Source organism: Sarcophilus harrisii, chromosome 2 (genome assembly GCF_902635505.1).
Source record: "Sarcophilus harrisii chromosome 2, mSarHar1.11, whole genome shotgun sequence".
Classification (NCBI taxonomy): Eukaryota; Metazoa; Chordata; class Mammalia; order Dasyuromorphia; family Dasyuridae; genus Sarcophilus; species Sarcophilus harrisii.
This window is the reverse complement of record NC_045427.1, coordinates 382,616,760-382,644,737: the sequence shown is the minus strand read 5'-3', so window position 1 is coordinate 382,644,737 and position 27,978 is coordinate 382,616,760. Positions and strand designations below refer to the sequence as shown.

Genomic DNA, 27,978 nt, shown 5'->3' with positions numbered 1-27,978 from the left:
ACAATATATATACAAAATGTATGCAACATATAGATAAAGTAATTTTGTGAAGGAGGCATTAGCAGCTAGTGGGTCAAGAAGGAGGCAATATAATGCTATTTCCTTTTTTGTTAAATGAAGGTTTTGGATTAGATAATTTTTAAATTCTTTTCCAGCTCTGGCAGTCTAAGAGCCTATGATTGAGCCCACATTTCTAGTTAGCTAGTGGATTAAATGGAATTTGGGTGTTTCCAGAAGCTCTCCAACAATCAGAAGCCATCCTTCTTGATTTGGCTGAGAGTAAGCATAGGTTTGTGGAATGGACTACTGAATTCAGGAAGAAGAAGAATACCTGAATGGGTGAATCACAGTTCATTTTGAGAATATTTTGGTTTGGGAGCTGTTGTAAGCCAAAGAGAAATGATACTCAGGGATGTGGGCTCCAAGTATGGGGAGTCATTGTAGCTCTTAGATTTGGGGTGGGAAGGGTCCTCAGAAATAATCTAGTCCAATACCTTTATTTTATAGATGAAAGACTCAGAAACGTAATGTGATTTGTTTTTGATCACACAGATAGTAGTAGAAAGCTGGGGAGATTTAGTTTAGGTAGACTGGCACCAGCTAGTCTGTCCTGATTTATTTTCTTTAATGCACACTTTACCTGCAGGCCTATTCCTTAGATAATGTTCATTTCTTGTGGGACATAAACTTGAAAAAATGCAGTCCTGTGCTATGGAAGGAATGCATGTCAGAGGGAAGGTAAGTACTAGAATCATGTGCTAAAATATGGTGAAATTGGAAGGGGGAGGGGAAAGGGGGGAGAGGGGATCAGGCACAATTGTTTTCTGAAAGCAGGGAGTCAATTAAGCCCATTGACTAAGAAGGTGCTGAGATCTGGTTCTTCAAATTAGGGTCTGAAGATCAGTTAAATGAGGGAAGAACAAGAAGGATAATCTCTGGGGCAAATGCGCTGGATCAGCTGTGAAGATCTGAGCCTAGAGAAGCTATTTAATCAGTAAGGTCTAAGATTCAGGGCATCATCCCTCATATCAGGCATCAATCTAAGACCAGATCTGTGAATCCTTTTGAGGTAGGGATCAAGGATGCCCTTGGGCTGGGGCAGGGCTCATTCTGGGGCTGAGGCTGTGGCCAACCTGGGATCAGATTTTATGCTTCAAGAACTGAGTTTTTCTCTATGTGAGGCTAATTACTAGACAGAGATAGACTCAGGGACTTTGACCTATGTTGAGATAACATAGACAACTTTCTCTTTAATGTTCTTTCTACTTCAGACCCAGAGTCAGCCTTGAAAACACTAAGTCCCCTCCCTAGAAGCTAGCAGAGGAAAGGTTAAGGGGAAACAGCAAGCCTCTCTGTATTTGTTTCAGCTACCTTGTGTTTTGACCATGTCATAAATTTAGAACTAGGAAAGTTAGTCTTCCCACTTTACAGATGAGAAAACTGAGCCCCAGGGAGGGGAAATGTCATTGTCCACAGTCAGATAGTAAGTTACAAAGTTGGAATTTTAACTCAGGTTTTCTGGCCCCATATCCAGCATCCTTTCCTCTGTTCCTGGCATGGTGGGGGAGTGGGGGTGGGAGGGGGTGGGAAGGAAAGGAGAAGGAAGAAAACACTCCCTCCAGTCCTATGGATGCACAAGAGTATTGCATAAATCTAATACAATCTCACGCATCTACATATACCCAGATTAAAACATTTTCTTTTTTCTTCTTTTCTCCCTCAAACACGCCCACACATTAAAAGCACATGCTCTCTTTCTTTCTCGGCCTCCCTGTCTCTGACACATGCTGTTCCCTGGCTTCCTATATAGATTCATAGATCATTAGAGCTGGAAAGGAGATCATGTAGTCCAACCCCCTCACTTTCAGAGATGGGCTTCTAGTTGGTTGTCTCCGAGAAGCCTCCTGAAAGGGTGGGTGATATACTTTGCCTTGCAGATCACCAAAGCTTGGCTCCCTCTCCCCCGCCTGCCTCCCCCTCGTGAGCTGCGGTAGCACAGTGCCACCTCCCAGGGACAGGACACTCCAATAGCGCCTCTGCGTCAGTGGAATGCAATGTGGGCCCATGAGGTCATTCAGCATTCTGGGGGAGGGGGGCACACAGGGAGGGGAAAGCTGATATGTACCCACTGTAATCTAGATTCCAGGGTGAGGATGCTTCACACCTCTCCAGGCCTCCCGGGGCATGGGGACTTCTCCTAGGGGACATGTTTAACTTGTTTTTAACTCAGACTCATTTTCACTTCACTCTCCCATTCCTCTTTCTGCCTCTTTTAAATCTCTAAACAGTTGAACAAGGGTTTTGTTCCAGCCCTGCTTTCTTTGTCCCCTCTCATTGGGTGCTTGGGTGGGAGCCCCCTGCCTGTTAGGTCATGGAGGATTAGGCAGAAACGATTGCGTTCTTGGTGACTTTGGGTCTGAAGTGGAAAAAAGAACATTAAAGAGAAAGTAAGAGGGAGACGGAGATTACACAAGGGAGAGGGGAGAGAGAGAGACAGAGAGACAGAGACAGACAGATAGACACAGACACAGAGATAGAGATACAGAGAGAGAGAGACAGAGACAGAGACAGAGAGAGATACAAAGAGACAGAGAGACACAGAGAGAGAGAGAGACAGAGAGATGCAGAATCGGAGGGAGAAAAAAAAGAACCTGAGAAGCAGAGAAATAGGGGGGAAGTAGAGAGAATCAGAATCACAGAAATAAAGACACCGACTTGGATCTTAACATCTCTTCAGATTGTAGAGAGCCCTCAGAAAAAGAAGGGGCTTTCTCGGAAAGGGACCATGAGACAGACTCCGCCCGGGGGCGAGAGAGAGGGGGGAGCAATGAAAGAAAAAGCAACTCTTTAGAGCCGGCGGGGGCGGAAGGGGGGGCAGGTGACACACTGAGGCGGGGAGAGAGGAGAGAGGGGTGCGTGAGAGCTGCCGAACTTGGCTCGGACGCCCTGACGATACCCGGCGCTAGGGCCCTGGGGGAGACGGCGGGACAGGAGCAGTAACGTGGCTCACTCGGGGCTCACTCGGGGCTCTCTCTGCTAACGGGAGCCAGGCGGGCGGAGGCAGCGGCACGGCGGGGGCTCTGGCGGGGCGGGGCGGGGCGGGGCGGGGCAGGGGCGGGAGCGCAGCAGCCCGGGGACACACACCACGGGCCAGGTGCACTGAGACGGCTGGCCCTCTCGGAGCGGGAGCTCAGCACCTTCCCACTGCGCGCGAGGTAAGGGGCATCCGGGGGACCTGCCAAGTGGTCTCCCTCGGGGGCGGCGGGGCAGGGCAGGGCGGCGGGGCAGGGCAGGGCGAGCTCAGCTTTCCGGCGGGGCTCCGGCGGGGGCGGCGGTGGGGGAAAGATCAGAGAACTGAGAACTTGGGACAGAAAGCCCATGGCCCGCAATTACTAGCTGTGTGACCTTGAGCAAGTGGCTCACCATCTCAACGCCTTCCTGGTCTGTAAAATAAAGGGTCTGAGCTGGACACCCTGCACGGTCCTTTTCGGGTCTCCGTCCTGAGATCTCTTTGCTAACCTCACCTGCCTTCCTTGGGCCGGGCTGCCCTGCACCGGGGAGGAGAAGTCCGGAAACAGGCCGGCGGCCAGGGAACTGCCCTGGAAGCATCACTGGCTGTGGGCAGGGAGCGAGGAGCCCTGAGGTTTGTCCGCGGGCTGGGGCCCTGCGGGGAGCTCCGGGGGAACTGGGGGAGCCGAAAAAGCCTAGTGGGGAGCCAGGAGAGCTGGGCTCTGGCTCCCCTTCCTTGGCCCCCACTTTGTTCTAGGTGAGAGGAGGGGCTGTCACCCGCTTCCCGGCTGGCGTTCCTGGGGATCTAGCCGGCGTCCCCGCGAACTTTAGCACTCTTCTCTGCGCCACCGTCGGGCCCGGGCTCCGAGGGACCGGGGGAAACCTGTTGGGCGGCAGCGGGGTTTGCCCAACTTGGACTCCTTGTGCAGCCAGGGAACTGCGTGTTCTCCGGGTCCCTAGCAGCCAGTGCCGCTGAGGTCATCTCGGGCCCGTGGGGCCTGGAGGGAAGGAGAGTCCCCCTAACTTCCCCGCGGCGCGGGGGGAGGTGCCAGGAACCAGTCCTGTCCGGGCTCCGTCCCAGAGACCGCGCTGAGGTTTCTGAGCCCAGAGGATGCGTTAGGTCTGGGGCCCCAGCTGATCCCGTGGGAAAACAACCTCCCGCTGTGCTCCTGCGGGTGAGCTCCAAGCGGGCGCGCGTGTGAGGGTGGCTGATCGGGAGTGGGGCGGCCAGAGAACGGCCCCCGCGGGTCTGGGGGCGGTCCTCCGGGGACGGGCTCTCTCCCGGGGCAGAAACCGGCTGCGGCCGCGCTGTCTCGTAGATAACCGGGCTGGGGCACGCGTTCTTCTCCCCCTCCCACTCCCTAGCCCGGCGCGGCTCCCGGGGGTGGGTGGAGGGTCGGCGGGTTAAGCCCCTGGCGGTGGCTTCCCCCCTGCTGGAGGTTTATTTGGGGGGCGGCGGAAGCGCCCACTGGGGACTGAGACAGCTTGCCATGTGAATGCTGCAGTGTGGGGGTGGAGGCTGAGGGCGCCCACACCTCGTCACATGCTTTAGCAAAAGGGTGAGAAGGGGAGCAGGATTAGAGAGAAGTGGAAGATGGGGGCGGGGTGCAGGGGGTGAGGGGGCGTGTGGGCCGGCCCGCCAGCCGGGTGCCCCCGCTAAGCGGGTGGCGAGCACGGGCATTTTTACCCAGAGTGTGCCGCCAGCTGGGTGGTCCCACTGCCTGTGGTGGGCAGCTCCGAGGGGGGTCGCTCCTGAGTTCCCGAGAACGGTCCCTGGGAGTCTGAGTCATGCTGGCGCTCAGAAGGGATGGAGACTGGCCAAACACGAAGCCCGGGGTTTGGGAGGAGGGGGAAAGAGAGGGCTGGGTCTCAAATCAGCCCCATGCTAACAGTCGTGTCCTGAGGCTGCTCTCTGCCCCCCGGATCCCAGCTGTGGCTTCCAGCAGGCTTTCGGGCCAGTTGCCTCCTTCTGAGTCTGGGGGGGGGGCACTCAGGCCTGGGGCCCGCGCCCCTTCCTGGTCCTTGGGCAGGCCTAGGGTCCTTAATGGTCAGTGATGGCGCTCACCTAATTGCCTTTCTCTTCCTTGGTGCCACACTCCCCTCAGAAAAGACCTTTTCTGGGTCTAGGAAAGCAGTTTTTTTAGTAAGTTCTTTGGTGGAGCTGGGCTCCGGCTGGCTGGGAGCAGGTTCCGAGACTCACTTTGTTACAGGACCTTGTTCTGCCTGGGTGGGAGGCTGAGCCGCAGGTGGCCCTGGGGAGTGGGGATGAGCAGGGGTGGGGGGAAGGGGCTTGGTGCGGGAGTGAAGGGCTCTTCCCCCTGAGGAGACAGATGGCTGTTTCAAGAGCCTATAGAGGCAGACATTACATTCGGGGGTATGTTTGATCCAGCTTCTGAAAATGTATTTCTGAAGGAGGGAGCAAGAAAGGGGGCTGGGTGGGAGGCAGAAGCCTCTCTCTTCTGGGCTGGCCCTTGCCCTCATCGCCTGCCAGCTCAAAGAAGTCTAATCATACCCTGCATTCGCAGCAATCTTTCTCTAGAGCAGCCTTTATAAATCGAACAAATGAACAAACAAACAAACAAAAACAACAAACTCCTGACTTACAGGGAAGGAAAAGATCCAGATGGTCAAGAGCTTGAGTCAGGATTGGAACTCAGCTCTCAGGTGCTCCGCCCGAGGGAACTGACTGACTAGGTACCTTCTGTACTCAGGGAGTGTCCTGACTGGTTTGTACTTTAGCTAGAGGCAGGGATGGGGAATAGGATAGGCTTGCATTTATGTCATTCAGTGACTTACAATTGACAAAGCCAACTCTAACGTCTATCAAACCTATGAAGATTTGACAGATGAAGAAACTGAGGTACAAAGTGATTTGAATGGCAGTAGCAAGGCTTCCTACTACACATGGGGGGGGGGATTCAGAAGGGCAGAGAAAAGGGCATTCCTGAATTGATGGGGAAAAGGACTGGCAGTGACTGGCTTCCTTGTGCCTCACAACCCACCCCTCTTCGGAGACCCCAGCTAAACTCTTCTAAATTAAAGCATCTCTCACCTATGCACTTGAAGTGTTCCCACAAGGCAGGACCCCTTTCATCCCCCACTGAGCCTTGGGATTGCATCTGCCCGGGCATAAGGGACAGGATGAGAATGGATGCTACACTTACTGTGGAGTCATTTGTGTACCTCCTTATGACAGTCACAAGGGAGGCAGTGTCCTGAATGACTGCTGACCCAGCCCATAGGACCTTTGTCCATTCCACGGGGGGACTGCTGGGGCCTATGGAGGGAGATTGTGCTAAATCAGCAGTGATAGGCAGCCGGGCTTTAGGCAACTTTGTGCATGGTTTAATTTCAGAGGCCCACAAGATTCACCTCACTTGAGCCCTGAAAAATAAAGCATCATCTTCCTCATTTACTGAGGAAGCTGAAATCCCACCATTACAACTTCATCTCCTTAGATGAAGACTTTGTCCTTTATTTTTTTAATTACTGGCATTCTTCCTCACATCTCCTCCCTTTGAAAAAGAAAGAAAAACAAAACTGTAGTAGCTAATGGGGGGGATAGTCAAGCCAAACACAGTCTTGCATTGGCTACATAAAAAAATTATTTTTGCCTCGATTTTACTGAGTCCATTACCTTTCTTTCTGTCAGAAGGCATGGTTGACATGCTTCTTCATGCATCATATGGAATTGTGGTCAGTCATTTTATTTATCAGAGTTCTTAAGTCTTTCAAACTTGTTTGTCTGTTATTGTGTAATTGTTCTCCTGTCTTTGCTCACTTCACTATGAATTAGTTCATACAAATTTTCCCAGGGTTCTCTGAAACCTTTATTTCATCTTTTTTTTTTTTATAGCACAAAAGTATTTCATCACATTCATATTCCACAGTTTGTTCATCTATTCCCTATTTGCCCTCATTTTCCAATTCGTGCCCCCCCCCCCAAAGAGAAGCTATAAATATTTTTGTAGGACTTTATTTTCTGTTAAAAATACAAATCCCCCCAAGAGGGGAAAATAAACTGCTCTAAGTCCTAGAACCACAGAACACTAGAGCCAAAAAGGGCCTTAGAGGAGAGAACAAGAGTCAGAAGCTGCATGGGACCTAAGAATGGAAGTATAACTCATTCATTTAATGCATGAGAAAATGAATCAGATAAAGCATCAGGATTAGAATTCAGATCTCCCAGCTCCTTCAGCATTTCCTCCGTTGTCAGTGCTCTTGTTCCCACACTAGAATGATTTGGCCTTCTGTTAAAAAACAGAAATAGATCAATTAGTGAATTATAGATCTTGGGAGCTGGGCAGGAGCCCAGTGATCATTTATCTGGGCCAACCCCCTCTGTTTTCAGACAAAGACCCTGAAGTGAAGAAAAAGGAAATAAGTGGCCCAATTCAGATTCCGTGACTCCCCCCCCTCACTCCCCTCCCCGACACTTTCTACTGCTTGAGAGTGGGGTCCTATCCCAGAGCCCCATGCAGCGTCTTAGACTCCAAAAGGACCTTCAAAAACCTTTTAGTCATTCTCTGCTTCTAGGCAGAATGGCCCCTTTTTTTTTTCAACAGATAGATGAAGGCTTTTCTTTTCCTTAAGGAAGATCTCATCCCCTCCCCCTGCTCCATGCTCCCCACTAGGCCTTTCCCTGTTCATTCCTTCTTGAGCACCTGGCATTCCTCTGGAGCTGGGAATGGGCCTGGATTGACAAGAGAGAAGGACTGGTGAGTACTTCACGAGGCAGGAGGCAGAAGAGAGGGACTGGGGCTCCAGGCCTCCCAAATGATGGGCTGGATCTGGGTGGCTTCCGCAGAGCCACGGGCAGCCCTTAGGGCACTCACCAATCCCCAAAAAGCAGAACTGATGAACCAGCTGACTGGTTTGCAATGTGCGTTTGGCCCGGGGGTGGGGGATGCCTGCGGTGAAAGATGCTTTTTTTTTCACATTTTTTTTTTTTTATTTTTATAAAAGCACCTATTTGTAATGCCAGAAAATCCATGGCCAAGCCCGTCAGGATTTGTTTAGTGATGACTCAGGCTGCCTGTGTTCTAGTGGAGGCAGAGAGCCTGGGGGAGGCAGGCAGGGGCTGGGGGTGCAGTTCTCTTGCCCAGCGTTTGCACATCTCTTGTTCCTGGTATGGGGCCCTCATACGAACAGAACTAGCTTGGGGAAGAAAATCATTTTTCTTGGTATTCTTTGGGGAGTAATCTGCATCTATACATGAAGTCATAGGAAGATCTCAGAAGCCTCACAGTTTCCCTGGGACATACCTGTGTCCCAGACAAACAAATATTAACCAGATTTTACAGATGAAGAAATTGAGACTCCTAAGATTTAGATTTTAGAGTTCATTTTTTAAAATGAGAAAAACTCTAAAACTCTAAAAATGGAGTTAATCCTGTTGAGATTTGAACTAAGGGCCCTTTTTATTGCTTTGTGTTGGTTCTGCAGAGATCCTTTATTTGTTTTTATTGTATTTTCTCCTAGATTTGTGACCAATAGTTGACCTGGAGACACGGGAAGAAGGCTGAATTGAGTGTTCCCCCTCCCCCCCCAGTAATTATCATTTTCCCAAGGGATCCAGTCTATGGCAGAAACCACTCTTATCACACCTCTTTCAGACTAATCTGGCTTCCTCTAGATAGTTTTTCCAAGTTCTTGGGGAGCCAAGGAAGGAGAAAGTGGGCTGCCTGGGTAGGTAGAAGTAGGAGTCAGGGAGGGATACCAGAAGACAAAATAGGAGAGTTACTTAATTCTACAGCAGAGATTCACATCTGAGCATGAGCAAGGATTGGGGGACAACTAAATACATAGAGAATCATATGTACGTGTGAGTACATATCCTGCTGTGGATCTCTGCTTTCTAGCTATATTGGGGTGTCTGGTATGTGAGCATGCATGCTGGCCTTCAGTTTCCCTCTCTATAAAAATGACAAGTTTGGACTCAACATCCTTCAAACTGCTTCTGTAGTCAGTAGGATGTGTGAGGGAAACTTGATCACTATTGAGCTGAGGCATATATGTCTGGGGAGGGGGACTGATCCCACAGATAAGAGATCGGATAATCTGATAGGAGTTTCAGTTTAATCCCCTTGGTTATGGATCCCATGACCTTTAGATGGTTCTGGGGAAGAGGAGCTGGGAAGTCCATTGACAGTTGGCCAGTGCTGAGACAATTCCAGGACCTTATTTTAATCATTAAAGCCCCTAGTGTCTGTGTGTGTCCATGTGACAACAGTTTCTAGTTCCCAGCCCTTTCAGGAGGCCTTGAGCCAAGTGCCATAAACAGCTTTCATATTAGAATAGGGAAGTTAGTGCCCCCCTCCGGACACCAGGAAACTCAGAAGCCAGGATAGTTAATAGTGGCTCTCTTTTATATAACTCTAATGTTGACAAAGCCTTTTTCTTACAATAGCTTTGTAAGGTAAATAGTACAACTATTATTATATCTACTTGACAAGTGAGGAAACTTAGGTCTACAGCAGGGTTTTTTAACCTCTCTCTGTGTGTGTGTGCCCATATCTGAAAAAAAGAATTCTTCTCAGAAAAAAAAAAAAATTTACTTAAAATTTTTAGTAGTATTTTATTTTTCCAATTACGTGTAAAAATCATCAACATTTATTTTTGTAAGAGAATTATGTTTTAAAATACATAAAATATATAAGATTATAAAGGGATCCAATTATATTAAAACAATTATATAAATATTTAGCAAAAACAAATTCCTGGACAGGACAACAGTTTAAGAACCCCTGGTCTACATTGTTAAATGGACAGCTAGCCAGCACAATAGATGAGTGCTAGAGCTGGAACCAAGAAGACCAGAGTTCAAATGCAGCCTCAGATACTTACTAGTTATTTGATCCATGGCAAGTCACTTAATTCTGTTTGCCTCAATTTCCTCATCTATAAGATGAGCTGGAGAAGGAATTGGCAAACCACTCCAGTATCTTTTCAATGAAACCTTAACTGGGATCAGGAAGAGTTGGTTATGGCTGAACAATGACAACAATAAAAAATGATTAAAACTGACTCAACTAGGAGATACATGGCTAGCAAGAATCATAGGTGGGGCTATAACTCAGATCTGCTTCCATGCTAGGAATAGTTTTTCATCTATTGGTAATGTTATTTTGAACTGATGGGAGCAGAGTCTCCAAAGCAGAAACCTAGAAATTGTGATAAGAGGAAGAGAAGGGAATGAGAACCCCCCAGAACTGCAGGACTCTGTACTCTCCCCTCCTACTGCTACCCACCCAAATATACTCAGCCCTGTGGTATTCCCAAGATTGTAGTTTACATCTTTATTTCAAAAGGGTATTTCTCTTACCTTCTGGTGACCTGACTTGGGATACTCAGGGGGATTGGCTACCTCACCAGAATATAGACTCAAAGGAAGAAAAAAAATTTTTTTAAGCATTCCCAGCATAATTTGCATTTTAAAAACATCATGAATGGGGAGACAGTGCAAAAGAATGAATCTCAGATGCAGTTTTAGATTATCAGTGAGGTAGATATTTTTAGTGGAATGGAGTGGGAGCTTCCCAATACTCTTCCAATAACATGTAGGGGGCCTGTGGATTGTAGATGGAATCTTAAGAGTAAATCATTTTCTTTTTTTTCTTTTTAATTACATTTTTTATGTAAAGCTTTTTATTTTCAAAACATATGCATAGTTTTCAACATTCACTCTTGTAAAACTTTGTGTTCCATTTTTTTTTCTCCCTCCTACCCCCTTCCCTAGATGGCAAGTAATCCAATATATATTAAACATGTATAATTCTTCTATACATATTTTTACAATTATCATGCTGCACAAGAAAAATCAGATCAAAAAGGAAAAAAAGTGAGAAAGAAAACAAAATGCAAGTAAATAATAACAAAAAGGTGAAAATACTATGTTGAGATCCACATTCTGTCCCCACAGTCCTCTCTTTCCATCACAAGAGCATTGTAAGTAGCCTGAATCATCTTGCTGTTGAAAAGAGCCGCATTCCTCAGAATTGATCACCATATAATCTTATTGTTGTTGTGTACAATGCTCTTTTTAATTAAAAAAAATTTTAAATAGTATTTTATTTTTCCAAATAACATGAAGAGGTAGTTTTCAACATCCACCTTTGCAAAATCTTGTTCCAAATTTTTTTCCTTCTACTCCACCCCCTTTACCTTCTCCTTAAGACAGCAAGAAATCCAATATAGGTTAAACATGTGCAATTCTTCTAAACTTATTTCCATATTCATCATGCTGCACACACACACACAAAAAAAATCAGATCAAAAGGGAAAAAGAAACACAAGAAAGAAAAAACAAGCAAACAACAAAAAAAAAAAGTGAAAATACTATTTTTGATACATATTCAGATTCCCCAGTTCTCTCTCTGGATGCAGATGACTCTCTATCACAGTCTATTGGAATTGCCTTGAATCACCTCATTGTTGAAAAGAGCTTAGTCTATCACAGTTAATTGTCACACAATCTTTTTGTTACTTTGTACAATGTTCTTTTGGTTCTATTCACTTCAGTAAGTTACTTTCTTAATCTGGACTAAATATCCCTCCTCTGAAAAGGAGGGAGCTGGACTAAATCATCTCAAGGGTTTCTGCCAATTTTATGGCCAATTTTATGGAAGGTTCTGGTTCTATCACTTGCATGCAGGTACGGTCCCCCCTCCATCTCCACCCTGGCTCAGGCCCATTGCTTTCCGGAGAAAGAAGCATTGGACATTTGTAATCACCATAGTGCTACGTTGTGTGGTCACTAGGACCCAGTTCATGTTTTTCCAAAGCTTTTTATTAGTATGTGTGATTGATCGGAGTTAGAGTAATATGGTGATTTTCTTTACACACTGCCTGAGGACAGTTTTGAGTTGCTAAAGCTTTAAACTGGCCTAAGACTTGGGGACACCCTTTATTTTAGGATTGTCATGTTGGAATAACATTGAGCTCTGAGAAAAGAACCAGGACTTAGGGATGGAAGTCATAGACTAAATAAAGAAGAATTTTCTTACAAAGGTGCTCAGGAAACAGAATGGGTTGCCTTGGTAGCTCCCTGTCACTGGAGGAGTGCAAACAGGTGCTCAGTTACCACCTGAAAGTGATGCTGAATGGGAAATTAACCTAGGTAACCTTGTAAGAGCCCTTTCAGCCCATTATTTTGTGATTCACTGGAGCTGAATTTATAGAGGAATGGGCAGGGCAGAATCCAGCAGAGCTGCCTTCCCTTCCTTCCACCCAGCTTTTTAGCTGGTGAAAACTGCAAATGGGCAGGTGGGAAGCATAAGCTCAGGGAGGTTCAGCAGCTGGATTCTCAGGGAACATGCAGCCAGCAAGTGGAAAGGTGATATTTAAACTCAGGGCTGGCCTCTAGGTTTGTTCTGTATGGCTTATGGGTGCTGCTGTTTCCTGGGAAGAATGGCCAAAAGCCTCCCCATGGATTTGGGCCCTGCCTGTCCTGTGCTCCCACAGCCAAGAACGGGCCCTCCTGTTTATACTGGAGAGGGTCTGTTTAGGTCACATCTAGAACTCATTATCATTCCTCCTACATTTTTTCCCCAGCTATTTATTTTTTTGTTAGCAAAGCATGTGGAGAATGTACCGCAGTGCCCTGCCTCAGCTTCTAGGGCCAGGGTGCTTTGGTAAGAAGGGAAAACCACAAGGAGAGGGAAAGCAGTCAGCTGGCAACGGCCCCAAGGGACTGGACATGTGGAAGAGAATGTCAGCAAGACCTCTCTGCACCATCACAGACATCGCAGCAATGGTCTGACAAACCTACCTTGAGGAACGGGCTTCATTGGTTGTCAGGATTAGGGGCAGCAAACTCCCAGTGCAAGGATGCCCTAATGTGGTCACCCTGAATACTCTGGGAGTATCCCCCCCTTGCCAGATACTATTCATTGGGTACTGATTTCCCAGCCTGGTCCAAATGATTCAGGAGCAGATTATCTTATACTTTCCTGATGATTATCTTCCTGACTCATGGCATTCCTCTCCCCTGGAAGGGCCTTTCCCTCATCCCCACCTGTCAAAACAATGACAACAATAATAATAACTTCAAGGATGTTTAATTTTGTTGGTAAGGGAACTTCCTCCAAGAGTAGCACCATGGTAGAGTGAAAAGGCCAGGGGATTTGGAGGCAGAGGTTTGAACGCCAGCTTTGCTACTTACTGCCTGTCTTTCTTTGGGAAAAATCACCCAGTTTTTCTGGGGTTTCATCTGTAATAAGGAAGGGATTTAGGGGAGATGAACTCTAAGGTCCTTTCCGGCACATTCTAAATCTATAAGCTTCAGTAGGAGATTCCGAGTTTCTTTGAAAAACATTCATCCCTGCAGGCTGGCTAGCCCCAAGCTGAAGAAACCTCTCTGAATTTAGCCAGTTTTAAGACTACAGTCACCTCTTTGGTCACAGAACCTGGGCACTGCTGGCAGACTGTTTGGGGACTTAGGGTCCTTAGCTGAGTGGAACAAGATTGACAAGGTCATCACTGAGGGCTGGCCGCTGAGGGATCTGTCTTTATTTTTATATTTATTTTTGACCAGAGCTCATAAAAGCCACTTATAAAAGCAATGAAATCACAGTGTTTTACAGAGTATTATGATCCCAGAGTGCTTTCATGATTATTATCTCATTTGATTCTGGATGGGACCAAATATTGAGAGGCAGCTGTAGTGTAGTGAGTAGATGGAAAGTTGGCTTTAGAGTCTAGAAGACCTGGCCTGTAGTCCCGTCTTGCATTCATATTGATTGTGGGACCCAGGGCAAGTAACTTCTTAGTGTTCCCCCCCGCCCCAATTCTCGAATATTTTAAGTTATAGAGCAGGTATTGACCTGGATTGTTGGAAGGTTTCCCCGTAGATCTGGTTCAAAAAAGGGGGAGAGTGCAATAACTATTCTGCTTTGACAAATGAAGCAATGAGAGTCGTGTTTTTTTCAAAGTCATACAGCTGGCAGGTGATAGATTTGGAGTACAAACTTAGACTTCTTGACTTTGATCAGCGTTCTTTAGGCTATACTTCAGCTCAATTTATTCTCCTATCCTTCAAACTTTAAATGGCCTTAAAAGCCTAAAGTGTCTTTATATCTGGAAGTCCTTTCCCCCCCTCAGATGTCCTATAATCTTTTTTTTTTTTATGACACTTCTGATTCTGATATTTGGATTTATGTCCCATCTTCCCTACTAGATTGTCCTCCCTAGAGAACTAGGAACTGTGCTTCATTTAGGTTTTCTTTTCCTTAATGTCTAACAAAGGACATATGGTAGGTAGAAGTATTCAATTGAACAAGCTTTTAAGTGTTTACTACCTTCCAGATGCTCGAGTTACAAAGACAAAATAACAATCCTGCCCTCCAAGAGCTTATGTGGGGTCAGAGGAGAGGAGAGACAAATAAATGCAAAATACATAATAGATAGATAGACACAAAATATATTAAAATGGGAGGGGTGCACTAACTGGTGAAATAGCTGCTTGGGGAAAGATGAGCCGAAATGAGCTTTGGGATTTCCTCATGGATTTTAATTATCCATGAGCTTTTATTATCATGGGAAGTAGAAAGCTGCCAATTTTCTTAAAACTGTCTCCAGGGAGAATGCCTATAAGTGAGAGAGCTGTTTCTGGAATCAGGGTGCCTGTGTTGTAGTCTAAACTTTGAAAACTATGATTTAAGCTTTTATATTTTTTATTGAAGCTTTTTATTTTCAAAACATATGCATGGTTAATTTTTCAACATTAACCCTTGCAAAACCTTGTGCTCAAAATTTTTCCTCCCTTCCCCCCACCCTCTCCCCTAGATGGCAAGTAATCCAATACATGTTAAACATGTTAAAATATGTTAAATCAATATGTGTATATGTATTTATACAATTATTTTGCTGCACAAGAAAAATCAGATTAAAAAGGAAAAAATGAGAAAAAATGCAAGTGAACAACAACAAAAAGAGTGAAAATGCGATATTATGAAATGTATCCATTCCCACAGTCCTCTCTCTGGGTGTAGATGGCTCTCTTCATCACAAGTCCATTGGAACCGACTTGAATCATCTCATTATGGAAAGAGCCACGTCCATCAGAATTGATCATTGTATAATCTTGTTGTTGCCATGTACAAAGATCTCCTGTTTCTGCTCATTTCACTTAGTATATTAAGTTTATGCAATGGATACTCACCTCCACACATCTCTCCTTAATCTGATGGCTACTGAGGCAATTTCTTGGCTATGTGACTAGTAGGACACAAGTGAATAACAAAGGGAGGCCTGATCCATTGTGGATAGGGATGGCAGATTGTAGGGACTGATCATTTCCCTTGAATCCTCAGTTTTTCTGTCTCTAGTCTGCTCCATTTAAAAATATATTTTTATTTTCCAATAGATTTGGGATGGAAAATATCAATCGCATCCAGAGAAAGAACTATGGAGACTTGAATAGGGATCAAAGCATAGTATTTTTGCTTTATTTATTTGTTTTTTTTCCTTTCTCATGTTTTTTTCCCCTTTTAGTTTGATTTTTGCACAATGTGACAAATGTGGAAATGTTTTTAAAAATTGCACATATTTAATGTATATCATATTGCTTGCTGTCTTAGTGGGGGGGAGGTGAGAAAGGGAGGGAGAAAAATTTAGAACACAAAGTCTTGCAAAAATGTATGTTTAAAAATTATCTTTACATGTATTTGGAAAAATAAAATACTATTGAAAAAAATGTATACACAGACACATTCCTAGGGATCGGACTCAGCCCATTCCCTTTCATTTATTTCCAAATTTAATGCCCCTTACTAACAACTTAATCGCATCTAACTCCCATTTGGAGTTTTCTTGGCAAAGATACTAAAGTGGTTTGTCTTGTCCTTCTATAATTCATTTTATAGCTGAGGAAACGAAGGCAAACAGGATTTAGTGATTTACCCAGGATTACACAGCTGGTAAGAAAGTCTTCCTGACTCTAGACCCTGCACTCTATTCACTGACACTTGGGCTTGGTCTCCATTCATATTATAAATTATCTCTACATTCCTTGATAGGGGAGCAGGCTCTAAAACACGGAGGTAATAATAATACATGCATGAGAAGGGGGGTGGAGGAGGTGAGGAAATGACCTTGCTATCCTGCCTCACCACCCCCTCAGTGATGTCATGTTTCTGGTTCATATTTGTTCTTGGGAAGGGTGGAGTTAGGTAGTCATATCCTTTTTTCCTCTATTCTCCCATGAAACTGGTGAGGAAGGGTTGATAGAGTGCTTTTAGCTCCTTGCAGGCAAGCTTAATAGAACGCAAGAGGTTAATCATTTCCATTGTAGTCATCTTCCATTATTGGCTTGCTAGATGACTGCGGTCTAGTCATTTCCCTTCCTCTAGATCTCATTTTCCTCCTCTGTAAAATAGAATGGATTACATGATGTTTAGTGCTTTAGTTCTACCAATCTGTTCTCATTTCTGCCACTCTGTGCTAGATAATCCTATAAGTTTCTGTAAGAGAGGCAGTATAAGACCTGAATTCAAATTGTGCTTCTGACACAAACTGTCTAGATGGCCATATGCAAGCTTCTGAGCCTTTTTTACATTTGTAAAAATGAGGGGAAGGGATGAGATAGCTTCTAAGGCCTCTATCCACTCTAAATCCATGGTCCCAGAAGCTCAAGATTTCATAACATCTTGCTGCCCTGTAACTCTCCAATAAGTATATTAAAAGTGAATCGCCATCAATCTGCATCAGTGGAGGGAATTTTCATACTGAGAGTTTTCCCCAAGACTAAAATCAGAATTTTGGACCAAAGCAAAATCTTATGCAATTCTTTCTCTCCTTTTCTGGCATTGGGATTGGTCGACACAAACCTCCACCCCAAGTGTGGACCTTCCCTGCTTTCTTTGGGGCTGGCCTTCCCATTATGGCCAGAGAGCTGAATGGTAACTTTACACCTCATTCTACACCTACATCCCTAAGAGCCAGCCCCGGACCCCTCGGTGCAGTAATCAGGCTTATGGTGGATGTCCAGGGCTTCTGTTCTTGCAGAGGCTACAGCTGCAGCCACTACAGAGCCCGAGAAAAATGTTTCTTCCTTGGCTCTGTCAGTGGTTTAGTCTCAGGAACTAATGCCATTTTTTCAGTGGAAGTGACATTAAAGAAGAGACATTGCCATCTACTTTGCTAACTCCCAAGGACCATGGGATCTTTCCTCCTGACTTGCAGATGGAACTTTCTATCTTTCGACTCCCCATTAGAATGTGAGCACCTTCAGAGTTTGGGACTGTCTTGCCTTTTTGTTTGTATCCTCAGTCCGTAGGGCAGTGCATTCATTGCACACGCTAAGTGCCTTTTGTTTTTACAGAAAAGGAAATTAAGGTTCAGAAAAGGAGTTACAAATAGCTGGTAAATGTTGGCGGCAGGATTAGAATATAAGTTTCTTCTAACCTACATTGTACTGTCTCATTAATAGGACATGATTGTTCTTTTTAGTGATGATGACTAGCATTTCTTTCTTTCTTTTTTTTTTTTTACAAGATAATTTATTAGGCAATTTATTTTCTGGGTACATTTTTAAAGGTCAATTAATCAGTTTAAATGGAGGGGTGAGGGGGTTTGATGGTAAATATACCATGGGGAGAAAAGCTACACAATCACCACTTTTATGGGGCATCTAGTGAGTCTCCCCCTGGTCTTGAAAACAATTAATGGATAAACAAACAGCTAGAACCTCATGGAAATGAGAATGCCTTGACATTAAGAAATAGGGTGCTTAAGCTCTCTAATTTGTTGTTGTAGTAATTTTTAGTCACGTCTGACATTTTGTGACCCCCTTTTTGGGGGGGTTCTTGGTAAAAAAAAAAACTGGTGAGGTTTGCATTTTCTTTTCCAGTTCATTTTACAGATGGAGAAACTGAGGCAAATAGTGGTGTCTGAGGTCAGATTTGAAATCAGATTTTTCTGCCTTAGGCTTCACCCTCTAACCACTGTGCAGCCTAGTTTTGCCCACCAGGGTCTCTAAAGATGAGACCTAATTTGGATGATCCCTACCTCTTTTCTGCCCACGAAGTAGAGCAAACACTGACCTTCATTATGGCTGGGTATATGGCCTTTAGCCTTGTTCTACTTCAAGCCACAGCTGAACTGGGCAATGAATCCGGGATTCTTCAGTGATTCTCATTCTTGCTATTGTTAGGAATGGTTATCTCTGGGTTAAAGACAAAACCAGCTAAAGCTGCACCCAGCACATACTCCAGTACTTCCATTGTATCTAATAAATAATAAATATTTAACAAGAACAAACCATGAGCAGGGCCAATGGTAATCTGGCCATGAATGAAACTTCATCTGCTGCAAATAGCAAATGGCTTTTGGCTTGAAATTTCCAAGTGGATTGAAAAAGACTTAATAAACAGGGAATGAGGGGGTGGGGTAAGGTTAGATTGTATGACTAGCATTTCTATAGTGCTTTCAAATGTTTTCAGATACATTAATTTGGAGATCCACCATTATGAGGTGGGTAGAACATGTATTATTTCTTTCTTCTCTAGTTCATTTTTCCCCCCTAATGCAATTGGGGTTAAATGACTTGCCTAGGGTCACACAGCTAGGAAGTTTTAAGTATCTGAGACCAGATTTGAACTCAGGCCCTCCTGACTTCAGGGCTGGCGTTCTATCCACTGTGCTATCTACCTGCCCCTCTAGTTCATTCTTAATGCGCAAAATTTATTAAATGGCTAGTATATACTAGGCATTAGACAAAAGTGAAGTAGTTCCTGCCTTCAAGAAGTTACATTTTGTGAGGGGAGATAGCATTATATAAATCCAAATAAATATGAGATTGTTAAATGCAAATTAGAGAAACAGGAAGAGATGAGGGGGTGTATAAGGAAAGGAGGCACAGAGTAGAAGGTGGTACTTAAAATGCTTCATGATGGAAGAGGGATTTTATGATTAAGTGGTGGTATATTCCAGTCATGGGAGGATGGACATGGAGATGAAATGATTCATTGATTGATCCTCTTCCATCTGACCACATCATTCCCTGAATAAGAGGTTTCAGGAGTTCTCTGTTACAGTAAAGATAAAATATTAGTTTGTTTGGCATTTAAAATCCTTCACAATCTGGCTCCAACCTATCTTTCCAGCCCTATTTCATAACACTCTCCTTCACACACTCCACATTCCAGCCAATTTTCTGTTCCCTGTACATGATGGACATTCCCACCTCCTCTCTCCATGCTTCGCTGTTTCTCATGCCAGAAGAAGTCTGCCTCCTCTCATCCATTTCTTGGAATTCTTTATTCTCTTCAAGACTTAAGTGCCCCAGAGAGAGAATCATGGGCACTAAGTGTGGACCGCAACACAGTTTTTGTTGTTGTTTTTTGCTTGCATTTTGTTTTCTCTCCCATTTTTTCCCTTTTTGATCTGGTCTGTCTTGTGCGGCATGATAATTGTGCAAATATGTATAGAAGAATTGCACATGTATAACATATATTAGATTACTTGCCATCTAGGGGAGAGGGTGAGGGAAAGGGAGGAAAAAACATTTTGCAAGGGTGAATGTTGAAAACTCTCCACGCACATATTTCTATAATAAAAGCTTAGAAAAAAGACTTAAGTGTCACCTCCTACGTGAAGTCTTGTCTGATTCTGATTCCCTCCAGTTTTCAGTGCTCTCTCTCCAAAGACCCTTAAACCTCATCCATCTTTTGTATTTACTGACATGTGGACCTGTTGCTTCCCTCCCCTCCCTTCCATAGAATGTGACACCTTGGGGGCAGATAGTGTTTTGTTACTGCCTTTTTATCCTTTGAACCTAACAGGACCCGACACATAATGGACACTTACAAAGCTAATTATTCCTGTCTTATTGTGGGGTGAGGGGACTGAGATTCTGGAAAATGGACTGACTGGCTTAGGGTCCCCCAGGCAGTAAGGGGGGAGCCCTGAGTGCCTTTTCCCACTTCAACACACAGCCATGTTGAGTCTCCAGTAGTGGGAATGGTTTGTGCTCTGGCCCAGAACCCAGGCCCCACTGTGACCAGTGGCACATATTTGCAAAATGACTGAGGTCAGAGGTGTCAGCTTGTGGCCTTGGGCGGGCACAAAGCCAGCCCAAAGTCAAACCCGTGACCTTGGGCTTCGGGAGCTCTTACCCGAGGCACTAATGAGCTGCAGCCCGGAGCAGACTGATCTGCAGAGAGGCATCTCTCCCCAGATCCGGGCCAGCCTCCCTGGCAGCCTCAGGAGGTCCCGAGGCTGAGTGCTCAGGCAAGCCCTGGCGGCCAAGGAGTCTGGAGGGGCTGGGCCTCTGGCCCTGGAGGCCTCCCTTTGGGAAAAGGCCCATGTGTCATTTCCTTGTTAAGAGTAAGTTGGGTGGGGGTGAGAACGCCCAGGCAGGCCCGCAGGGCGAGGAGGCCAGTCTGGACTCAGCATCCTGCCTCTCCCTCTCCATCCGAGTGCTTGGGGGAGAGGGGGCGAGGGTTTGAAGGAAAACAAATGAAGCCCTGGCTCAGGGTCCCCCTGGGAGGTTGCACAGGGGACACTTCCTTCCCAGTCTTGGCAGGTGGTCAGTTTATTCCCTGAAACGCAAGCCTGGGCTCTGTTTACTGCCCTGATGCCATGGTCACCGACTGGATGTTGGTGGACCTGACTTTCTCCCACCCTCCCTGTGGCCTCTGATGACCGGGCTCCCCCAGCTAATGGCAGGCCTCGGTGAAGAAGTATTTCCTTGAATTCTCCCGCTGCCCTCTGGGCTCACCTCCCTGCCTTTCCTCCCGAGCCCTCCCTGCTTCGGATCCCCAAGGGATCGTTCTTTGGCACATTTTCCTGGGCCGCCACGGTCTTTCTCTGGTGAAGAGCTTGGAATCTGGACGTGGAGTGTAAGCGTTGGAGGGGACTTTGGAAATACCATGTGCCAAACATTCAGAGACAGATAAATTAAAGCCCTGAAAGGAACTTAGTGGTTCAGGGTCACGCAGTGAGTTAGTGAGGGATGGGACCAGCCAGCTCCTCCGAGTCTCCTGATCTGGGGGAAGCAGTGGTCTCTGTCATCAGAAGCTAAGCCCGGATGAGGGAGGAAGCCTTGAAGCCCACCTTGGCTTTGCATGGAGTCCCCAGAGCTGCTCCCTCCTGTCGATGCCCTGGGGCTTAACGAACCATTCCTAGGGATGGCCACTTCTTCCTCCAGAATCCACTGTGAGGGGTAGAACAGAAGGCAGTTTGTTGGAGACCTTCCACTTGACCCCAGAGAAAAGGGGAACTCTGAGCTGTTCTATGGTTGACTTTCCTCCTCCAGCACATTTGTGTGTGGGGCAGAAATCAAATAAATTGCGACCTAAGTCCTTTCCAAATCTTTCATTGAATTCCTTTTCCATATAATCACTCTAGGCTATGTGGGAAGAGCAAGGTACATTCATCTAGGGCCTCGTCACTTCCTCCTGTGATTTCGGGGAAAAGTTGACTTCAGACAGGCAGGAGGAGGATGGGCAAAACCTCAATTAGATACCCTAGAACTAGGGCTAGAGGTTTCCTGTTCAGTCACCCTGTAGTCTGTGCTCTGTGACCTACAGTCAGGCACTCCCCCACTACAGGCTCTCATTTCCTCTGGTGTAAGTAGAGATGTGGATATCTGACTCCTTCCTGGGAGTCAGGGTAGATTAACCGGCATCCCCATCACTTACTGAGCATGCCTTATGTGAATGCTTTTAGTAAAGAACACCTCAGGTCTGCTGCTAGCCCTGCTTGGGACTTTGGGCCTCAGTTTCCAGTACTGTAAAGTAAGGAGGTTGGACTACAAGATGGCACTTAATTAACTTAGAGAAGCCTTTTCATAGCTGTGGGCCTGTGTAGAAGGTGAAAAATTGCACTAGATAAACTTGGAAGTTCTTCATTGTTCTGAATCTAGGATACTGTGATCTCTCTGGTCTCTCTTGGCTCTGACATTCTATTTTCTATATTAAGGTTTGTCATCCCCTGATGTCTCCCTGTGGAAGAGACTTTGGGGTCTCAAAGATGTGCCAGGGTAGCACAAGCTCACACTGTTCCTACCTACCAAGTTGGAAAGATTTTGCAAAGGGCCCCAGTGATGGATGGGGTGTTGTTCACCTTAGGGCCAGACCAGCAGAACCCTGGGGCTTATCTTGAGTAAATTGACCTGAGTAGCTTTTGAAACCTCCATATAAGGTGTGGAGAGATCATGATCTGTGTTAGTGGAAAAAGTAACCACACTGAATTAATGATGAATCTTCTGAAGTTCTGAAGTGAGAGCAGAGAAATCATGGCCCTTCCCCTAAAGACATTTGCAGTCTGGTAGCCTCTTCAAAGATTTTGAATAGATAAAGCTCTCTAAAAGTTTCCCTGGGCTCATACATTTTGGGGAGCTTTCCATGCCTAGTTTTGATCCCCTAATTTTCACTTTTTCCTCTGCCTTCCCTTCTGCTCTTTCCCCTACCCACTTTTTCACTTAAGCAGCCTCTTGTGTACTTTGGAAGTCCAAGCTCCTTTGAATATATTAGCTTGAATATAATAGATTTGGATATTCAGAGTGAAAGTCAGAGCTCAGCGGAGCTGCTTCCTAAGGTCTCTGTTGTGGTAGCTCCTTCATGTTGCTACTGCGCCTGTGAATAGCCCAGGTGTCTGTAGGCTGGCCCTACTACTCGGAAGCACTGGCTTTGGACCGCCAATTCCAAAATGGCCTTGGGGAAATGGTCTGTCCTCTTAATGACTTCTTTTGCTTCTTCTCAGCCCAGCATCCTTAGCAAAAAAGGATGCAAAAAGAGCGTTTGAGTACTTGAAATACATAATGTTGGAACTGAGACCTTAGAATGTAGAATATAATGCAACATTCTGTTTTAGGACCTTAGAGATCAATTAGCTCAAGCTCCTCATTTTAAAGAGGAGGAACCTAAAGTCCAGTGAAGCAGTTAGTAGTTTACATGAGATCACAGGATACAGGGGCCATCTAAAGGATGTTATGATGGCTAAGAAAGTAAAAAGCTAACCAGGAATAAAAAAGTAGGATGGGATATAACAAAATAGATGTATTCAGGGACCCTGCCTTTTAACTTCAACCTGATTTCTCATAGACATTGATGGGATGTGGATCCATGTTTCCTTCAAAGTAGAAACTTTTCTCTTATTTCAGGGCCTGCAGCAGAAGTGTCCACATGCTTATTAACACTGGCCAGAAATCTGGCCATTCTCACAGTCCTGTGTCTGTCACAGACGGTGAGGGGTCCTCAGTCACTGACTGCCTATCCAATTTGCGCATCTCTTATACACCTGCACCCTTTTCTCTACTACTGTTTCAGCCCTTATCTCTCACCAGGATTTTTGGCAACAGTCGGTCTCTCAGCCTCTAGCCTCTCATTTTGCAAGCCATCCTCCAGCTATATTTATCTCCCTAATTCATTGCTTTGATCATGTCACTCACCTGTCTAAAATCTTCACTGGTTGCTTGTTATTTATATCATAAAGTCCCAAATCCAAACTTCAGCCTAACATTCAGAGCCTTCTACAGACCAAGACACTTTTCCAGTCTTACTTCCAGCTAATCCCCATCATGAACTCCACAGATCAGAGAAACTGAGCTAGGATTTAAACTTGGTATTCTCTAAGTCACCTCAGCTTTTCTCTCCCGAGATCTTTCCTCCATTTCCTCCAAACTGGGGGGTGGATGCATTGCCCTACTTCTCCTTCAAGGTTCAGCTCAAATGCCACCTCTTCCCTGAGGCCTTCTTCCCTCCGACTTTGAAAGCAATTTGTCCTGGTCTTATGGCTCCCACTCCTTTCTGCTGTGTATCACGAGTGACATCTCCCAAGCTCGGTGCAGTTTTAAACTATTAAAGTTACTTGTGTCTGTACTCACACTGTGAGTTTGGGGAGGGCATATACTCAAATGGGAAAAACTGGTTCTGGAATTAAAAGTTCAGGTTTTAGTTTTGGCTTTAATTCACTTTGGCAGACATTATTTTGTACCTGCCCTAGGCATGGTGATGAGAATATGGAAACAAAAACCCAATTGGGTGTTGCAAACCCAGGCAAGCCACTTAGTTCCACTGTGCCTTAGTTTACTTATCTATAAAATGAAGGGATTGAACTGACTGATTTATAGGTTCACTGATAGGGTCTTCTCTGAGGTTGCTTCCTCATCTGTAAAATGGGTACAGTGCTTGGACTAATTACACCCCCTTCCCTCCCCCTCTCCCCTCTATTGAGTGAGTAAAATGCCTTGTAATCCTTAAATCAGTGTTAAAATGGATTCCCTTTCTTCTCTGGCCTTTGTTTTCTCCAGGATCAGACACACACTCTACCATAGCCTATTTCATAAGTGATTGTTGGCCCACGAGGGCACTAACCTGGGCTCTCTCTTTCCTCCTCTTGACTAGCCTTGAGTCGCAGTACCAGTCTCACCGAGAAGGACCTGACAGAGGCCAGGGTGCAGAGCCAGCGCATCGCTGCCCAGCTGACCACCCCCCCCAGCTCCAACTCCCGAGGGGTCCTGCTCTTCCACAGGCGCCGGCAGAGGGTGAACGAGTTCACCTTTGAGAGCGTTGGGAGACAGGGGCCGGCGCCTCTCCCTGGGCACTGCTCTCGGAACCCGCCTGCTGAGAGTCCAGACCATGTTCCAGAGCTCTGCCTGAATCCCACCGCACGCGCCCTGTGCCCAAGCCCTTCTGCATCCCTTGGAATTCGGGCCCCGGAAGCAGGGAACCCTCGCTTCGCCATGGAGGGGCCTGGGGAGAAGGCAGACGTCCTGACGCAGAGACCCCTGGAGAAGGCGGCCAGCGAGGAGGAGGAGATTCCTTTGGTGGTCTACTTAAAGGAGAACGCAGCCTTACTCACGGCCAACGGGCTCCACCTCTCCCAGAGCAAGGAGCCCCAGAAAGGGCCGTCAGCGGCCGAGGCAAATGCTCTCCCTCTGGATGTTAATCAGAATCCTTCCCTGGCCGAGACTGCGCCCACCACGCTGGTGAGCGACGAGAACCAGAACCCCCCGGAGACGGACGCCGGGCAGAAGGCCCCAGCCCGCGGCACCCAGCTGGGCGTGTCCGAAGCCCAGGGCCCACAGGACGGCCCCATGGCTGACTTGGAACCCAGTGCTCTGCTCAAGGATGAGGGAGCCCACCCAGCAGCCCCAGACTTGAGTTCCAGTGCCCTGATTAACGAGGTAAAGCCGAGTGCCGTGACCCCCGACAGCAGGGCCGGCCCCCACTCTGAGGTCCTCCCCAGCCCCACCACGAACGTCTCCAATGTCAAGTCTAGCGTCTTGGTCATTGATGTCAAGCCCAGTGCCCCAGCAGCGGGGCCGGAGCCGTCTGGACCCGCCGTCGGCGCCTCAGCCCCCAAGCAGCACAGCGAAGTCCACCTCACCCTGGCCAGGCCGCAGTCGGTGGTCAACAGGACGGCCAGGCCGTTCGGGGTCCAGTCCCAAGGGATCAACAGCCAGCTGGAGCGTAGCCCCATGCTGGAGAGACGGCCCCTGGGGGAGCGGGGCCCCAGAGCCCCGGCACACCCCATCGGGCAGAGGAGCCCCCAGGTGCAGAGGCACGCTGTGATGGTGAGGAGCCCCATGCTGGAGAGACGGCCCCTGAGAGAGAGCAGCCCCACCGTGGAGAGGGGCCTGGTGGTGGAGAGGCCCGGAATGGGCCAGAGAAGTCCTGTCCTGGAAAAGCGTCCCCTGGCAAACTTCACTCCGCCCCCCACCTACGCAGAGACCTTGTCCACGGCAGCTCCAGTCTCCAGGGGCAGATCCCCCCCTTCTTACTCTGTTCTGTACCCCGGCACCGAACACAAACCAGCTCTCCTAAAGGGGCCGAGCTACGGCGAGGGCCGATCCGTATCTGCCCCCAAGACTGGCATCTTGGAGGAGTCCATGGCCCGCCGAGGCAACAGGAAGTCCATGTTCACCTTCGTGGAGAAGCCCAAAGTCACCCCCAACCCTGACCTCCTGGATTTGGTGCAGACGGCGGATGAGAAGCGGAAGCAGAGGGACCAGGGGGAGCTGGGCCCCGAGGAGGAGCCGTTTGCCCTTGGGGCTGAGGCGTCCAACTTTCAGAACGAGCCCCCTCCCCGGGACTGGTCGAGCCCCACCTCCGAGGACACCCTCCCAGAGTGGTCTTCATGCCTGAAGTCCCCCAGCATCCGGGCCAAGCCTCAGCCAAAACCGAACCAAAACCTCACTGAGGCCACGGGCAAGGGAGCCGAACTGTATGCCCGACGTCAGTCCCGGATGGAGAAATACGTGATTGAGTCACCAAGCCACACCGAGCTGGCCCGCTGCCCATCTCCCACCATGTCCCTGCCTCCCTCCTGGAAATACTCCAACGCTCCAGGGTTCCCGGGGGGCTTCCGGGTGGCGAGCCGGAGCCCGGCCCGGACCCCCCCTGCGTCTCTGTACCATGGCTACCTGCCGGAGAACAGGACTCCACGCAGGGAGGCAGAGCCCCCCAAACAGCAGCCTTACCAGCTGCAGTCCTCGCTCTTTGTTCTCACTCCCGCCAAGGAGCCAGCCAAGGCCCTGGCCCGAGCAGCCTCCCCTGCCAAGCCGGTGTCTCTCGATCTGGAGCCCGTGGGGAGGCTGGGCCCCTGCCCTTCTCCTGCTCTGCCTCGGGCGGCCCGCTCTTCACCTGGCCTGTGCCCCTCGCCGGTGGGCCCCGGGGGTCTCGTCCAAGATGTCAGCCAGATGAGTGGCAGCAGCCCCACCTTTGGAGGCGAAGTCTCCCCGGTGTCTCCTTCCCGGGCATGGTCTCCCAGAGCCAAGGGCCAAGCTCCCAGACCCTCCTTCTCTACACGGAACGCAGGGATTGAGCCCCAGGTGTGGAAGCCTTCTTTTTGCTTCAAGTAATGGGGTTGGCTGTGGGCCCGAGTAGGGATCCCACCACCCACCAAGACCATCAATCAAGGGTGCTGGAGGAATGAGGGAGATGAATCGATTTGGAGCCCGGAAAGCCCAGTAATCGGCAGGGGAAGGCCTTGCCCCGGCCAGGGGGCTCGGGGAGCATGCAGGGGCTCGGGGAGGCCCCGTGCCAGCGTCTTGCTGGGAGACAGACAAGCTAGCACCCCAAGCTTAGGGAGCGGCTAGGGCCTGCTGGGCGGTTCCTCTCATCCCCACGGAGGGCCAGCAGACCGAGGGGGGTGGGGGTCCTACATCGCCTGACAGAACGGTGGGAAGGACCGGATAAGGAGCAGAAAGTCCTGATGCCTTTCCTGTCTGCTGCTGCTGCTGCTGCTGCTGCTGCTGCTGCTGGGCCCCCCCTCCCAGGGCCCGTTTCTGCCTTCTCCTCTTCTAGCTTTGTGAAACCGTTTACATGTTTGCTTCGGAGAACTCTCCTGGTTTTCTCAGCCTTGTTCTTCTCTGCCGCCTCTCCCCCAGAGGGGAGGCTGAGCACCTCTGGCTTTTCTCTTCTGGGTGACTTTCCCTTCATCCGTCCCTCCTCTAGGACACCGTCTCTGCACAGTGCCAGAAGGCAAGGGAGGCACCTTCAGCTGCATGTTAAAGACTACCTGTGATGCTCCAGTTCTCCCCGAGTTTGAATCCTCTCTGTGTTCTCCAAGCCTCTGTCCCCACCCTATAGTTTGGGATGACATGTTATCCTAGCAGTGGGTCCCTTCAAGGAAGCCTCAGGGATAAGGATCCAGAGGAGGAGCCAGATGTGAATGAGTGGTTAGAGGGGGAAGAGAAACCCGGGCGTTCGTTTCCCAGCTGCTTTTCCGCCTGTGTGCTCAGCCGGATCTGCTCTGTAGGAACTAGCAGCAACTCCTTTGTGGTGGGCTGTGTGTCAGCAACAGCCCCCAAGGCAAGGGGGGGCCAAGTCAGTCCAGCGTGAGGGCCTAAAGCCGGTGGGGATGACCCGGTTGGGCTAGGGACTTGGGAGAAAGGCATTCCCAGGGCAAGAGGAGCCCCTTGAGGAGACAGCAGGAGTCGAGGAGGGATGTTGCCATCAGAGGGACTGAAGCTAGAAGTCAGAGGGTATTTTCTGAAACAAGAAGGGTCTGGAATTGGCTTCT

The 27,978-nt window shown here is 47.7% G+C and overlaps 1 protein-coding gene across 1 annotated transcript in view; it reads left to right on the top strand.

Annotated features, from left to right (window-relative positions):
• The window catches only part of SYNPO (synaptopodin), a 72,831-nt gene that overhangs the window by 34,723 nt on the left and 10,130 nt on the right, over positions 1 to 27,978 (top strand). Inside the window, exon 3 of the mRNA XM_031953519.1 lies at positions 24,357 to 26,785. Coding sequence (XP_031809379.1) covers positions 24,357 to 26,785 — 2,429 coding nt within the window. The remainder of the gene's footprint in view (positions 1 to 24,356; positions 26,786 to 27,978) is intronic.